At 38.4% G+C, this 17,628-nt stretch overlaps 1 protein-coding gene across 10 annotated transcripts in view; it reads left to right on the top strand.

Annotated features, from left to right (window-relative positions):
• The window catches only part of pde4d (phosphodiesterase 4D, cAMP-specific), a 180,949-nt gene that overhangs the window by 150,828 nt on the left and 12,493 nt on the right, over nt 1-17,628 (top strand). For 4 of the 10 annotated variants that reach the window (XM_078953116.1, XM_078953115.1, XM_078953117.1 and 1 more), the window contains 6 exons: nt 8,406-8,434; nt 8,474-8,597; nt 9,570-9,606; nt 9,699-9,775; nt 10,823-10,872; nt 14,609-14,721. In XM_078953116.1, the coding sequence (XP_078809242.1) occupies nt 8,406-8,434; nt 8,474-8,597; nt 9,570-9,606; nt 9,699-9,775; nt 10,823-10,872; nt 14,609-14,721 (430 nt within the window). Of the gene's footprint in view, nt 1-99; nt 706-8,405; nt 8,598-9,569; nt 9,607-9,698; nt 9,776-10,822; nt 10,873-14,608; nt 14,722-17,628 lie in introns of those variants that run through there. The other 6 variants (XM_020705821.3, XM_011478989.4, XM_011478991.4 and 3 more) reach the window with 3 other exon arrangements.

Below are 17,628 nucleotides of genomic sequence, written 5' to 3'. Positions count from 1 at the left end.
GAGGTAGCCGAGTGACTGACACTTGAGCCGATTGCTTGAAGATAAAAGTCCCGCCCTTTAAAGAATTACTACTACCACAGCAACTCCTCCCACTATGACATACTCAAGCAGGAGCTCAGGAAAAGGAGGATAAGGAACCTAAGTCGTGTGTCCTAAAGGCAGAGGGGCTGATAGAGAGACATAGCAGGAGATTCAGTGTTCAGAAGGAGGAGAGAAAATTAGATCCTATTCCCACCAGTCAGCGAAGAGGAAAATAAACGTGGAAACTTGAAAGAGAGACGCAGAGTGAGAGCATGGCTGGATTAGGAAAGAGGAGAATCACATGCTGTTCTGGCATGTAAGATAAGTGCAAGTGAGTGAGAGGGAGAGCGCCATAACAAACCACCTACTGTCAGATGATCAGAGCTCCAAGAGGAGCGGCAGCGTGCGCTTCTGTTGAGAGGCAGAGGTTGATCCAGACCAGATCGACACAGCACTCCAGCTGACTGGGTAAAGGACGCTGGATCACCTGAAACTAGAGAGGACTTTAGTCAGGTCACGGTGGAGGCTGACCAGGGGAAGTGACCCGGAGTGTTTTTTTTTTTTTGTTTCGGTCTGTACATATCTTTAGCGGAGTGGATTTGGAATGAAAGATCGGACCATGAGTATCATTCTTAAACCCCGCTCACGTTCCACCAGTTCATTGAAGAACACGGAGGGAATATGGTAATGGACAGAAGTTTGCCCGCTGGCAACATTTTCTCTTTAATCCTGTGTATTTGTTGATTTATTTGTCTCCATCTGCATGTCTGTGCCTCTCTGTCTCATCAAAGTAGTCCAAAGTCTTTCTTGTGTTTGTTTGTTTGTTTGTGGCAGTTTTCTCTGTTTGAGGATCAATTACTGCTGTTCTTTCAGTTTCATGACTTTATTCAAAATGACTTTGGTGGTCCACTGAAACAGCTGCTGGATGGATCAGCAGCGAGACATTGTCTAGGTTGGGTACATAAGACTTAATAAGACAGTCATGTTTCAGTCAGCATTTCCCTCTTAACAGGTAAATGCATAGGCATTGTGCTCAAGTAAATAACTTTTCCGAGTTGTTTTGTGTGCGCTCTCATGTGCACAACTGAATTCATAATGCAGAAAATGTTGCTAAGGGCAAAACTGACCGTCCCCTCCCCCTTTTACTCTCCTGCTTTCTCTTGCTTCAGCCTGTCTTTGTCAGATCTTTTTTCTTTATCAAGAATCCACAGAATCTCAATCTAGTTCCTTTATCATCTTACTCTGAGTGTAGACAGCTCATACAACCCTGGGCACATCTGAACAAAGAGGTGGGGATTGTGTTCTCTTAGATCATTCTGCTGTGATCTCACATTTGCCTATTAAATCTACCCAACATGACACCTGTTTGAAATGAAGACATGCTTTGAGTAATCCTGCATATGAGTCAGAAAAAAACCTAGAAATCCATAAGTGCTCCCATGCATGTATGTAATCCAAATAAAAGATCTGACTGCAAACTGTTGCTTTTCTTTGATTAAATGCTCAGTATCTGGCAGTGTTATGTTTAGCATGAGCCATCTTCTTGAATAGCTACCAAAAGCAACTCAGCTGGACAAGGCATACCGCCTCCTCCATCTGTCCTGTCCGTCTTTCTGCTCTTATTAACTGTTTTATGACGCTGTCTTTTATGTAAAGACATTACTGCTATTCCTTAATTTTTTTTTTTTTTTAGTGTGGACTTTCTGTGGAGTTATGACATTTTACATGTATGAAAAACATCTGATCCTATTGTTGGTTGGAATTTTCCCTGTTTGTAAGCTACATAGTTGCAGCAGCTTATCTGTTCAATGAACGCTGTTGAGTGCACAAATCCCTGTGTGCGTCTGTGTGTGCGTAGCTGCATAAGACAGTGACGTGGTCTGGGAGTGGGACATGACCCTTCCCCTTCAAGGCATTGACAAATTCTAACAGACTGCCTTCCACCCAGCCATGTAGAAGCTTGTTTGTGTACAGACTTTTGATATTCATCAAGGTGTTGGCTGAGCAAATGCAGCTTGGATGTTGGAGAAAAGAACAGATTAGTGTGAAGGGTTTGAAAGGTGTTATAGGAACTGCATTCCAGAACTTCTTGCTTAATTTAATCGATTTTTGGGGTAAAAAAAAAAAGGGAATATTGTCTGTAGATTGTGTGATTTAACCCTTTTTATTCATGTGTTCCCAACAACAGCATGTCATCTCTGGCAAATGTTCAATGTTAGGAGTTTAGCCTTTCATTAAGTCGGGCAGTAAACTTATTGTGCAACATTTTATCCACATTCATTCATTCATTCATCTTCTAAAGCCGTTTTGTCCCTTTCGGGGCTGCCAGAGCCTATTGCGGCCACTCGTGGGAAAAGGCAGGGGACATCCTGGACAGGTCGCCAGTCTGTCGCACATTTGATCCACATATGACCTTTAATTGACCACTCCCAAAGTATCAATTATGAGAGATAAAAGGTTTATAGTATCAAAGGTTTCCTGTGTATGAGTCCATTCTGTTCAGTCATGTGAACCAGGATTTTACCATATTGCCATGGTGATGTCTTTGTCATGATTCAGAGTTTTCTGAATGATGCAGTGTTACCAGGTGCACATTTTTTATTCGTGCCACTTAAGAGAAAGCTGAAGTCAACATGGTGTCCTGGGGAAAACACTGGATCGATTTGATGGGAAAGCTGCTCACATCTATGTTTTTGTAGAGTCCTTCTAACCAGTTAAGTTCTTCAAGTAAACTATTTATCAGCGCACACACACATGGGAAAGTGGATGTAAAATTTGGCACATTTAGTAACAAAATCTGTGTATTTTGGTTATGTTAGCAAAGGTTTCTTTGCTCCTGTGACTCCATTGCTTGGCAGAGGTGAAGGCACAGGAAGCAGATAAAGACGAAAGGTGTCCCACTTATCAGTAAGTGGTCAGTAACTTGTCTTTGTAGGAGTTGCGTCACAATTTATCTAAAGAATACTGCAGTGTTCAGAAATCCAAGATTATATGTACTAATATGCAAGTATAAAATTATATTACACGAGACAAGAGAATATCTGCCAAAATATTTGGTAAACCAGTAATCATAATAGTTGTTAATAGCTTCCCAAACTGTTCTTTTGTCTTGGTTTATGTGACATAAAAGTAGAAAATAATTTGCAGTTTGACAGCGGGATTCATACACATTTTACAACAAAAACTAAAACTACAAGATTTAATATTTAAAAAAAATGTTTGTGTTTTACTATAAAATCTGCACAACTTTGTTTGAAAGAAAAATGTATCCAAGCAAAAAAGTGCAATACAAAACATAATTAGTCTATTTGCTCTTTTATTGTATATATTGTGCTTGTTATTGAGGAGGGTTTGCAGTTTTATATATATTTATTTTTTAAATCTTTAATGTCTTTTTACTTTACTTTACTTTACTTTACACCTTTGTGTAGCACCACATTTTATTTTCAGTCAAAAACACAATATTGCTGCTTATCTTCCTTTGGTATTATTTTTGGCAAAAACCTGTAGAGCAGTCTAACTAGACACAGTGTGCTTCTAATGTCTTGTTGTCTTAGTTACATTTCAACTACTGTCGTCATGATCTAAGTTTAGGGCAACTTTTAGTGAGTGGCCGTGTGTCTGCCTTAACCCTTGGCCTCTTTCTTTAATTAAATGTTTCTGATTTCACTTTGGTCATGTGACTCACATTCCTTTCAATACATGTCCTTGAAACCCAATGCGTAGCCTCCTCTATGAACACATACAATTGTCCCAACAGAAAGTGTGTAAAAACATTTGGGTATATTTGAATATAACATATTATTAAAATGCAACTTTAATCCCTAAAGGAAAATATATTGCAAACAACAGTTATAGAATGTAGTAAATATAAAAAAATGATTTGAAGGATTTTGTGCCAAATTAATACAGCTTGCTCGGAACGTTCTTACGGTTTTTCTGCACACGGCAAAGAAGGAAGTTCCACTTACAGACCCCTGAGGTGCTCCATCTGCTGTTGGCTGTCTGAAAGCTAGTTGATGATCTGGGTTTATATTTTCTACATTTGTTTTTTTCTGGATATTCCTATACACGTGGGCAGGCTGGATCTTGTTGAATGCTCTAGAGACCTTAAAGAGCATCATTTTCACGTTCTGACCTAATAGTCTGAAATGATTGAAAAGCAATGTGAAAATATTGTCGACCAATGCAAAATGAAAACAAAATGAACATCCTTGTGATATGTTTTTTGTTCCTTAGTAAGACCTATCACAGCAAACTGATGTGTGGAAAGATTTCACTATGGAAGAATAGTGTATCATCTGTTTGTTAAATGTTTATGATTGAGATATTGTTTCACGTTCTGCTGTGAGATAGGTTGAAGCACTGGCATGTTTCTCCTTGTCCTCCTTTCCCTGCTTACCCCCCTCCGTCCTCACAGCTTTCTAAAATAAGTTTAGTGTCATCTTCCCTCTGTCTGCTCCAGTATGCAGCTCTGTTTTGATCCATATTAATCCACGCATTTTAACCAGAATCAGGACTCCAGATTTCTGGCATCTATTTCTAAAAAAGGTTGTCTTTTTTTTTGCAGTTTGACTTCAATGAAACTTCCAGCTCTCCTTATATGTAGACACCAATAGTCCGCACATGGACTTATACATGCAAGAAGAACAACGCATCACTGGTTGGCTAAATATAGTATGCTTTGGAAGACAAGGTTTTCTTTGCTGTTCCAAAAGTAATATTTAAAAACAGAAGCTTACAAGTCTCAACGCGGCTGATTTTTTTTTATCAGATACTCATCTTCTGACCTCTTTTTCACAGCTCTGTCTCGAAAACATCTGCTGCATTTTGGGTCCCAAAAGTGAGATAAAAGCAATATTTATTTCAAGAGAATTGTGTCCTGTCCTTTGGAAGTCTGGATGTGTCTAACAGTATTTGCAGCAGATCGGTCTTGGTGCTATTTAAGCAAAGTTTGGGATTTTAAAATTAATTAATTATTTTCTTCTAACAACCTTTGTATATATTCCAAGCATAAAACAGTTTTAAGCCCTCAAAGAAAGAAAGTGTTTATATCTGTGAGGGACATCAGAAAGTCATCAAAAAAAATGAAAATTTATTTTTTCTTAAAAAAAGATACTTTACAAACTGGGCCCTTAAAAGATGTCAACAGAATAAGTAACATAGAAAAACTAACTTAACTTAATTAACTGACCAGATCATGTAAACTGACCTAACTAAAATCTGAGAACAAAGAACAAAAAAGAAAAAAAGAAACGCACACAAATTAGATTAACAACTCAATAACTAACAGATCAGAATTTCAATGGAGTTTTTTGGGGGGGAACTGGACTGTTGAAGAGCGTATAGATTTTTTGCGTCTTTTTTTATTTATTTTTTTACACTAGACTAGTTAGATAGTCCCCCACTCTGACTCACACTCCTATACAGTAGGTGGCAGAACTGCACCTTGACGTTGGTGCCTCTTGCCATTTAAACTACAAGAAGAAGAGGAAGACTTCCTCTTTTGGCAATGTGATATTAATTAAACTAACTAAAATGAGTATATTGAATAAATAATGTTGAAGATTATGTGCTACAAATAAGTACTCAAAACACTGAATACATGTATAGCTCAAAGAAATTTGTGTATTTAAGAATAAAGAGTCTAAAATTGTAAACGTATTAAAATGGAGAAAAAAAGAAGTGCAGTCCATGGGGGTTTACTACCATTTTGCTGTGGGTGTGGTTGTGTATGTTGCCATCATAATATCCCTTCCTTTTTTCGAGGAAGATTTTGGTTTCTTGCTGTTCTGGCTTTGTAGAAATACTGGTGACTTATTTAACTGTAATTCTACATAAACTTTTGTTGCCCGTTTTCACAATAAAGTTACAACAAAGTTTTTGTTTTCCTTTAATTTGTATGCACTCCTGAAAAGTTACTTTTTAGTTTCTGAGTTGGAAAAAGAACCCTCAGAGAAACCCACAGTGTAAGTACTGGTTCAAAACTATACAGGGATGCTACTAGGATTATTTGTGATTGGCAAAGAGGATATTCAAGGGAATTGAAATAAACCCAGTGGGGGTGCGAAGTTACGTGGCAGGTTTCTTTGATGAGACTCTGTTTGAGCTGTGACATCAGACTGAATGTCATCATGACTCACTTCCCAAATGTATGCTGAGTGTTATCTTCGGACACCTCTATCTGTCTACTGGTCGTCTTTGTCTTCTTTGCATACAGGATACACACACCCATGTGCTCTCATCATCACACAGCTGTGGAACGGTGACTTGGTGATCAAAGAAGAGTTGAATCACTTGTTCGTTTGGAGAAAGAAAACAAATTGATCGCCTTGACTGATAAAAGGGTGTGGATAGTAGCTGTTTGTGAATGTAGGAGTGAAGATAATACTTGCTTGTTTGTCTAACCACATGGAGAAAACAAGACTGAGGAGTTTTTGGGACTGAGTGTGAGGGGGTGAGGGAAAATGTAAAGAAAAGTCACCACAGTTTTGTCACCCATGTTTTCGTAAAAGGGCACCAGTTTTTACGAGTGAAATAGTTGGAGAACAGCTCAAGGAAAGGACAATTGCCCTCTCCCCCAGGAAGACAGCCAAACTATCCCCTTCCACAATCAGAGCTTGGTCTCACTTAGCTGCTGCTTCTCAGTGGAAATACAGAGTGATAGCACATCAATTAGCCTTTAATTGTTTTGGAAAGTATGCTGGGCGTGTCCTGTTTATCAATGTGAATGTCAAGTTTAGGATGGACCGAGTTGACTTTGCCTTGTGAAAAGTGAGCAGCTAAGCAGCTCTCATTCTTGAGTCAGAAATGCTGTTAAATGCTGTCCTACTTAAAAAAAAGGAATACAGGGCTGGACAGTGATTGTAAGATTATTCGTTTCTTTCATTTGTGGTTTATATTTGCAATTCCTTGGTATAAAATCTCATCAAAGCCAGACGATTTAGGTCTTTCCTGACACACAAGAACACCATTTCTATAACTTTCCTTTTCTCACTCATCTCAATGTGATTCAGGTTTTTCAGGCTGCCTTTTTTTTAAGTTTCTATTGACGGTTGTTTGGTCTGCTGCACTCCAGACTTCTTCACAGGGAAACGTGACTGCTTTTCTTTGGCACGACTACGTCATCGCTATTTGCTGTGGCTGTTATCTTAACAGCAGCAGGAGCCATCGCTTGAGCGATAACAGTTGAAGCACTGATAACAGCTTTTACGATTAACTTAGAATTAACAGACCCAACTGTGTTTCATATACTAGGTCCTAATTGTATCTCATTGGCACGTTGATTCAAACAGATGGACAAAAAGGAGGGAAAAAGAGATGTGAAAGACATGTGACGAAAATCAGGAATGTATGTTTGAGGAGTGAGAACATCAGTTAAACATGCTCAAATACAATTTGAAAATAGAAAAGGCATGGATAGAACTAGCCATACTATAACTTATTTCTCACTTTAGATTGAAAGTAAATTTTTGCAGTTCAGGATGTGCTTTATAAATAGCATATAAGCTAAACGTCTCCTGTTCCACAGCCACATTCATGCATAGACATCCCACAGCAACAACCTGAGCAAAGCATTTATACCCAATAGTCATGGACAGATTTAATATGCTGCAGTTTCAGAGCATGATGATGATGATGAAGCTTTTGTAAAGACGTCATCCTCCTGTGGGTGCTATGCATCAGACAGAGGGGAATCCCGTGCTGACCTTAGCATACACACCATTCCAGATTATGGGATGAGACAGATATCCCTGGGGATGTACATTAGTCATCATCATGGTGTGCAATCACCTTGGAGACTAAGCAGCTCATTGTGGCATCCCAGTGGGAAAAGGTGTCACTGGTTTGCAAACGCCTCTCAGATCTGACTCAGTTGCAGTATTTGATCAGAGGTATTCCCTAGCTTTGTGTTGTTTCAACTACGCATTTTGTTCCACATTTAATGTCTAGGTTTTTGAAATGCTGCATGGGTTGCAAGTCTTGTTGATTAGCAAATTATTCAACCACTAATCAGCTTAATAATCAACCACTGGCTGATTGCAATTTTAATCAATCAAATTTGTGAACAGTTTGACAGCCAGAAGAGTCGCTTGTGTTGTTCTTGAATTTGTACAAAGCCATTACTTGTTCTTAACGTCACTAATCTGTATTTATTATTGAGTTCTTTAATTGGAACCGTATGACTCTACTTTCACGATCAGTCCTTTCAATATTGGAAAGCAGAAGCATGTAATTTTTGATTGTGTCAAGTAAACGTAGAAAGTATGAATAAAGTATAATGACTTTTATAATGTTACTATTGCTTTAACAGTCAGATGGCTGTCACATATGGGAATACATCTTCAAACTCTGATCTTTCTCTTGTTTTCTCTCTCATGCAGTTTTGATGTGGACAATGGCACATCTTCAGGTCGCAGCCCCCTGGACCCGATGGCCAGTCCGGGTTCAGGTCTCATCCTGCAGGCCAATTTTGTCCACAGCCAACGGAGAGAATCATTCCTGTACCGCTCGGACAGCGACTATGACCTCTCCCCAAAGTCCATGTCCAGAAACTCCTCCATTGCAAGTGACATGTGAGTGCTGAAATACCCAAGACCTGGATCTAAATCTGTCACATGATCTTGTGTTGCCATATCTATCCCTGATCATATATGCCCACTTTTGAAAAGAAAGTGCTCTGGGATTGTTTGATGTTCCCGACATTGTTTACCTGACTTTAGAGATGTTCATCAATGTATTTTAATTGGACTAAGATTACTTTAAACATTAACTTTTAATGTTTCACTTGTTTCTAGTGTTTTACTGCAACACTAAAGCATATATTACTAATGTACAAGTCATCTGCTTACCACGATGTAGCAGGATGTGTGTGCGACACTTTGACACACCAGATATCTCAGCCTGTTGACGGTGTTCACATAGTTTGGAGGTCACCAGTCTAACTTAGTCTACTTGCTTATTTGTTTTTGCTTGGCTGACTTATTAATGCCTTTTTACTGTGTTGCCTAAAGCCAGGCTTTGAAACTCAACCCCTCCACTTTTGCACTTTTACATCATGAGTAAATGGTCTTCACAGCATGGAAGAAGAAGGGAAGGAGTAAAAGTCAATTTTAAGTAATCAAAGTGAATGAGATATTCTGTGGTGAGATTGAGGTGGTGTAGGAAAAGAGATGGAGAAAGGTTGACTGTGAGGGAGGTTGACACAGGTGCAAAGGGAGTTTGTGTCTCTTGCTGCAGTCTCACTGTAAATGTGTGTTGTGGTAGAGGAGAAACATAGAGTACACCAGGCCACCTTACAAGCCCGTCCAATGATAAATCCGTCCAGTTTCAATCCCGAAACTTGAAACAGTAACACAAAGAGAGATCACAGCTCTTTTTATAAATGTGTCAGTGCACATTCCTGGGAATTTTGTCCAGTGACCCTCATCCCTATCTCTGCCCACGTCTGCTCTGTCCTTTGTAGAGCGCCCTTCTATTGTCATATGTCAAGAAGACATGTATCTAAGACAAACTTCTCTGACTTAATTTTTTTCTTTTTTTTTCAGTCATGGCGACGATATGATTGTAACGCCTTTTGCACAGGTATGTTTTTTACTAATTGCCCCTTTTGGTTGTTAGTGATGTAATGTTACAGCTGATGTAAATTGAATTCTGTTAAACCGTGTCTCCCACAGGTCCTTGCCAGCTTGAGAACTGTACGAAACAACTTTGGCGCATTAACCAATGTCCAGCAAGAAAGAGCATCAACTAAGTAAGCTAGCATTTTTAGTTCTTGTTTTTATTTGTGTTTGTAGGATTTACTTTTCTTTGTGTATAAAAAGAAAAGCAAGAGTAAATAAAGAGAATTTCAAATAAATAATTGTTTTAAATAGATTAATTCTTATATTATTATAAATTTGAGATTAATATATTTTGTTCATTTTTTTAGATTGAAATTAGATAAAAAATAAAAAAAGAATAAAATCCAAGTTAAAATGTAAATTTAAATACAATTATTTTAATTGTATTTAATGTTCTTTTTTGATTGTACATTATAAATAAAGTGAATTTTGTGCCAGGAATTGTGCTAGCATTCATTTTCAGACTTCAAGTTTATCTTGCCTTAGCTTTCCTTGCTATTTCAAAGGTTTGTGAGAAATGGGGCAGCCCATATAAAGACTCCACCACCTGATTAGTCTGTCATTCCTGTGTTGCTCTCTACGCATTAGTGTGGGACTTAGCAGAGGCAAATTTTCTGTGTGGATTCTGTATATTCAACCCACGTATGTTTGCCATTTCTAAGGTCAAGCAACCTCATTAGAGTAATAGATGAATCTAAGTTGTTCATATGTAAGTTTGAATGGGTCTAGTGTTCAGCTCTGTAAGCTCCTGCATCTCTGTAACCTTTACTAGGTTAAAGCTGGTGTCACAAATGGAAGGACATTTGTATAATTATGGAAATTCAACAAAGCAGATTGCACTTGAGGTGATCTGCGTTGTCTGCAGTGAAACTGTTCCCTCCAGTTTAAGTAGAAAAAACATTTATAGTGACATTGTGTTGCTTTTTAATTCCAATCTTCCTACAGACATCCTTTGTAATTAGTATTACAGGAGGGATGACTAAAAACAACGAGTAGTTATTCTGCTTTCCTTAATATGAAGGAACTATTTAAACCAAGGCAACTAATAGTCTGCATGTGTCTGCCCTCTACTGTTATTTTTAAGTACTACAACAACACTCTCAGATTTACAAAATAGAGCATAATTATGTTTTTGTGTGGAGATAAATAGTTTTAATGATCTGCGTTTGTTTTCTCAGGAGATCCCCCATGTGCAACCCACCACCTATCACCAAGACCACCTTCACAGGTACGTCAGCATGTAGATATGTGCCCAAATGAATGCATGATTCCCTCTATGTGAATGACTCTATGTCTCAAGAAAGAGTAGGTGCACACTTGCACATATTTTTAAATTTAATTCAGTTTAAAACTAGTTGATATTATACTGTTGCTGGCCTTTAAAGATGCAGCAACCAAACATGGGGCTACCTAAGAGACATAAAACTACAGTGTCCGACTCCAGAGATTCATTTTTCTTCTAAACACACATTTACCTAAATTATCTTCTATTTTCTTTAGTGTTCTTGTCCGTTCTGATTCTTGTCATCAATAGCTCAGGTATTTGTATTATTTGCCAAAAGTCAAGGGATAGTTCTACTCTTACCAGTAGACAGAAGGCTCTACCCAGTAGCCTGTCTAGTTCAGTGTGAGGGTTTTTGTGAGAAGGGCATCTCACACACAGTATTGGATGGCTTGAATAGAATTGCCCTTGACAGTCAGTGCAGTGTCAGTGGCTGTAACATAGCTGGTGTTTTTGCAAGAGAGACTTTAAAACCTCCATCATTAATAAATCATTGTACTCTGTGGTGCTTAATGGGAATATCAAGACAGGATGTTTACAGATGCCTATAATGTTACAAAAAAGGTATTTTAAGGGGAAACATGCAGATAATCTAATCTGTTCACCTTAGGATTCCTGATTTCTAACCGACTTGTGTACAAGGGCCTGGTGACATTGTGCTATATTTAGAACACAGTTCTTCTGCTGCATAGCCCTTATGTGCCCTACCATAAAGTGGGGACAGCTGTGAGTCATGAGTGTCATTATATCACAGTATTGATGGGTACTTGTCATGCAAAAGCTGCAACAAGTCATGTCACAGAGAGGAACAGAAGAACGACTCAACTAATAGAAGTTTATTTTACAATTCCTTTGTTTTGTTTTTCCATTTATATATATATATATATATATATAGAGAGAGAGAGAGAGAGAGAGAGAGAGAGAGATACATAGAGAGAGAGAGAGAGACTTTTTTTCTACTATTTGTTTTTCCTATCAAATAGTCTTAGCGTTGTTTTTTTTTTAAAGTTTGTCAGCATATTCAAGTTATAACCCCTTTTAACTTGTACGCCCCTAATATATTAGGAGGTTTGCTGGTCTTCATCAGGTCAGGCTCTGCATGCAAACCTTTTTTAATCATCATCAAGCCAATCAGTTTAATGGCTGTTAACATTCATTTTAATAAACAGATATAAATTATCTTGTTTAATCTTTGATGTGATCACCAGATTGGTTTTTTTAAAAACACCACACAAAGTGATGGTTTGGATCAGTTTTAAGACTCCCTTAATGAAAATGGTATTTTTGGTGTTTTAAAGATTTGTCTCAAAAGTTGAGGACATGTATAAGGAAAATTAAGCCTAAAATTGCGTTTCTGTTCCAAGTTCACATCTCACATCCAAATTTCTTAACAACCACTGCAGCTCTGTAGAAACTACGGTATGTCTTTCAAAATGATGCAGGTTTTGGCTAAAAATGGCAACATCGTAATTAAAAGACCACTGGGAATGCTAAAAGATTATTGGATTTGGCACTTTAACAATAAAGAGAATATACGTTTATTTATTTTTTTATAAGTGTAGTACGTTTTTCCCTTTGCTTTGTAATCATCTCCCCCTGCTACTTCTCTACTCATCCTCCCTCTCCTTGATTCTGATCCAGCTTCAGTGCCAGGAGGTTCCGGCACGTAGTTTGTCTGCAGCCGTGCGCCTAGTGCAGCAAAGTGGCCTCTGTAAGCGCCGGTGTCTGATGTCGCACTAAGCATGAGAAGAATGTCATTGACGTCAGTGCAGTTGCTGTCAGAAAGAGTAGCACCCCAACCACAGAGAGAGACGGAGACCCAGAAAGAAAGGCAGATAATGAGAAGTAAAAAAAAGGGGGGAAACATGGTGAAGGGTGTTCATTGGAGGAAACAGAAAGTGAGGACGAGGACAAGAACTAATAGAAAGAGTGGAAGGAGGGACTTGTTAAAGATAATGAAGCAGGGGAGAGGACATTTTTGTGACTGCAAGGAGCCAAAAATGTTTTGGAGATGGTCAGTGGCTGAGTCAGAGATGTATCAAAGCAAGACTGAGCATCTTTTCTAACATTAATGTGTTTAACGATCACACCAAATATATTACATTATGTCATAGAAATGACCCCACATCTCTAGTCCATTGAGATGTTTAAGTTTCTGAAAACCATTATTGCCAATTATTCATAATTTTTGTAACTGATTTTTTGTCCCAAAATAAAATATAATAATTTATGAATGAGATAGTAATTTTATTTGTTTTTGGTGCAGCAACATATAGCAGAATAGTCTGTCTGATGCATAAAAAAGATAAATCTTCTATTTTTTCATTGTTCACTTGAACATTTTGGATGTTATCATTTCCAGTGTAGTAGCTGAATTGTCTGTCAGTAATCCTATGCTACAACTGCTAAAGTCTCTTTACTTTTCCTCTGATGAGGTGACATTTTTAACCTGACTTCGAAGTGAGAGATACTTCGATGTGCCACAGAAAGTCTGCTGTTCTGATCATGTTGTCAACCATCTCTGTTTTAGTGCTTTTAGTATGCTGAGCGCATATTAGCTTGCAGACACACCAAACACTGGGAGCTCCCAGCTCGGCTGCTTCCCCTTCAAAAATCCAGTCCGTGTTTTCTCCGTCTCCTTCTCCCATCCACAGTGCAGTCCTCTCCGGTTTTAGGTACAGCTTTGGATAGAAGCACATTTGGCTACCAGAGACGCCGAAGCAACAGAAGCCCACCCCCTATACACACAGCATCTATAGGTTACACTATCCAGCACACAAGCAGTACCGGATTTTACCCCCTTGCTTCAGGATACAATGGATGTTATTACTGACAGACAGGCTGAGACCACACCATAATGTGTTGTGGTTAGCTTTTCGTCTGGTGGGAGTGTGCATTTGTATGCATGTGTGTATGCTTGCCTCTGTGTGAGATCTGTGAATGTTTTACCATGTCAGGATGCTGCGATCAGACCTGTAGATGGTCCGGGCTGGACAGCACTCATGTGGATGTTGACCGCTTCTGAGCCTCTTACTGGATCCTTCTTCTTTCACTGTGCCCGACTCACCTCCATTCTTTTTTGGCAGACATGGGCCTGCTAAGCAGACTGTTGTTCATTTTGCTACATGACTGGAATTACACATTATTTAGGAACAACAACGCCCCTCATCCAACTGACGGGGTGTGTTGAATGTTTTCTGAGTTGAGCTAAGCGAGTAAAACAATGTTTTTGATTTGTGCATCTTTTCCAACACGGCTCGAATGGCTTTTTGAGGTATCTCTGCTGAATTTTTCTTATTGTTATCAACATTTTAAAGAGAACTGACTCAGTGGGGCTGTTTGTGATCCATCACTGCCACCATACCCCTGTGGATTGTGTCTGACTTTATCTTTCAAGGGGAGAATCCTGGATTTAAGCTGCAAAGCTACACTGGAGGTCACAGATCTACTCTTCAGCTAAACTGTGCCTGCTCCTCTTGGAGCCAGGATTCAGGCCAAGACGGACCTATTTGCAGGCCCTCACCACTGGCTCACCTGTCCAGTATGAAGAGTCACCCATGTCTTTACTCTGGGTATCCCAGATTAGCTGTATGTGGAATGGGAGACCCCAGATCTGGACCGACCACTAGCCCTTTGAAGAGGACCCTTACTGACCCCTTGCCCTCCTGTCTTGCACCTGCAGAGGAGGCCTACCAGAAACTGGCCACCGAGACCCTGGAAGAGCTGGACTGGTGCCTGGACCAGTTGGAGACATTGCAGACAAGACACTCTGTCAGTGAGATGGCCTCCAATAAGGTAAAATTAATTTGAAAAACTTCAAAAAGGTTTTCTTAGAAAGATGCTGAAGCTATTTATTTACGGTAGTCTGTGCGGTGTGGTTAAAGTTCAGGAGTTATTCTATTTATCTTTCTTAATGTAAACTTTAAGTATAACTACAGCAGAAATTTTTTTTTCAAGATTTTTCAGTAATATAACCTGCAACAGACTCTGTATATCCAATACTTAATCGACTACAGTGTCTCTTTCCGAAGCCTTCTTACTTACTGACAAGATGCTGGGGTTTTATTTTACTGTATATTTTGATATATATATATGTTTTGCACTCAATATCCATTCAGATACCGGACTGTTTGTGTGACATTGCCCATGCATGTTAATTAAAGCATCGTCATGCAGGCAGGCAGTTTAGGTATGAGCTTTCTCAGACACCTCCTCTGTGTGTGCGTGTGTGTTAGAGAGGGAAAGAGGGATTTGGAGGGAGGCTGCTTCGCTGCTCAGAATGCTGATCAGGTCTGGGCTCTGATGTCACACGCTGATGTCACATGCAGAAGGATGGACCTTAACTGCGGACAAAGAAGTCACACGTTGACCTCTGATGATTCCCACATTGCAGTCACAATACGTTCTTTCATTCCCAGCATATATATATATATATATATAAAAATATAGGCGTACATAAATATGTGTATAATATGAGTATATACTGTGTGTGTGTATATATATATATATATATATATATATATATATATATATATATATATATATATATATATATATATATATATATATATATATATATATATATATATATAAGTGTGTGTGTGTGTGTGTGTGTGTGTGTGTGTGTGTGTGTGTGTGTGTGGGTGTCTGTGGGGGTGTGTGGGTGTGTGTATTAATGACAATAAACTGTAACATGCTCTGCCCCACCATTGATCACCAGCTCAGCTATCTCTGGTTGTCACGGCAACAGCCCAACACCCTGCTTTCTCATACCGACCACACATGTGCATACAGAAGCATGGCAGCTACTGCATTTGCTCCATCTCCCACACACTACTTCACATCTTCAGATCCTGGACTTGATTTGATTTGATTAAAATCTTCTAAATCACAAAGGAAGTCTATTACAGCCATGAAGCTGCCTCACAGCAACTATTTGTCATATAAAACATAGGTTTTAGGATATTTCTCACATGTTTCTGATACTGTTTAGCTCCTGTTGGTGGTTTTGGAAATGTACACAGCAGCTAAAACACAAACAGAATACAAATATTTTTGTCAGCTCAGAGATACAGCTTTTTCTGGCTCACTGGATATATTTCTTAACGTGAAATGGGAAAAGAACAGTAGGTATTATTATGAGAAACATTTTAAAAGGTATCTCACAAAAGAAACAAGGATGTCTCTTCAACTTGTGTGGATTTTATTGCTTTTTTGGAAGATTTCTACATCTGAAGCACAACCTCTTTAAGTACAGTAACAGTTTTTAAAGACCGCAACCTGTTGCAATTTATTCAGTAGTATTAAATATCCACTCTGATGAAAATTGTGTTTTTAGTGTTGTTAACATGTTCTTGTGGCATTTTTTGCATAATGAAAGACATATATAAGAAAATTAAGCTTAAAATTGCATTTCTGAGTATGTCTTTACTTAAATAGTTGTGAATTAGTAGCAGACGAGAAAAGACCATTGACAAAAGCTTGTAGCTGTGATGTAAAAGCAGACCACAAGCTCCCTGCTCCACTTCATTCTGATGCATCACCCTGCAGACGAGTAGATCCACGTATGTCTTCATTTTCCTCGTCCGAACTGGCATCTGGCTCAAAACTGTACAGCTGGATAGGTCCAATGTTGCTCAACATTTTTGTTGCACCTCTAATGTTAGGTTGGGGTTGAAAGGGCCTTTATGCTGGAGCAGTGTTTTTCAACTTTTTTTGAGGCAAGGCACACTTTATCCTTGACAAAATCCTGCGGCACACCAGCATCCAAATAATTAGAAAAGGAGAAACTCTATAGTCTGTATTGATGTCCCTCCACAATCTCATGTGCATTTTTGTGATATTTGTGGCAGAAAAAGCTGGAAGTTGCAACTGTTTTTCCTAAAAGCTGTAATAAAAGTTAAGTTAGTTTTCAGTAATAATTTTAAACTAAATCATTTGACATTTTACCCTGGTAGTTGTTTTTCCCTTCTGTTTATTAACATGCTATTTTAGGTAACCTCACAAAACACCAAATACATTCTTTCTAAATAGTGATTTATTTTTTAAGTTATTTTTTTAAGTTGGTGCAAAGGCAACTGTAATTTTTGAACAATATGATCACAATATGTTTGATAAATTTTACACAAAAAGACTAAAAATTTTTCTGTAGCTACACAAAAAGTGAAGTTTTATTAGATTTTCTCTTGTCTTAATCAAAGATAAAGTCTTTGAAAACTTAATAAAAAAATGTATTTCTTTTTACATGATTAAATTGTTTCAATTTAGTTTGATTGTGTATGTTGGCCACTTCACCTTAATCCTCGTTCTGAAATGTTGTTATTACTTCTGTTTAAGCTTAACTTTTCATTATTCAAAAGTGACTGAAGTCAGAAAGCGAATCCTTCAATCCAGACATTATTAGAAAAGTGTTTCAGATTGAAAGATGACTTGGACCAAACACTGGGATGTTTGGCTGTTAATAAACATAAACCTTGAAACTGTTGACCTCTGATTTCATCAAGAAGATTTAAAAACTGTTTGATGCGTGTTCGTTGTGGTTTAAGACGTTTAACAGGAAAGACTCGTAGCACAGAGATGTTGTCACTTAAACACAATGCATCGTGGGAGATGTAGTGCAAAAACGGACGCCAGAAAGCCAGAAAGACTCCCGACTCTGAGCTTTATTATTTTGTTTACTTGTTCTACGGTCTGACACCGGAT

Source organism: Oryzias latipes, chromosome 9, assembly GCF_053564925.1.
Source record: "Oryzias latipes strain Hd-rR chromosome 9, Olatipes_Hd-rR_3.1".
Lineage (NCBI taxonomy): Eukaryota > Metazoa > Chordata > Actinopteri > Beloniformes > Adrianichthyidae > Oryzias > Oryzias latipes.
This window is presented reverse-complemented; position numbering and strand designations above follow the sequence as displayed.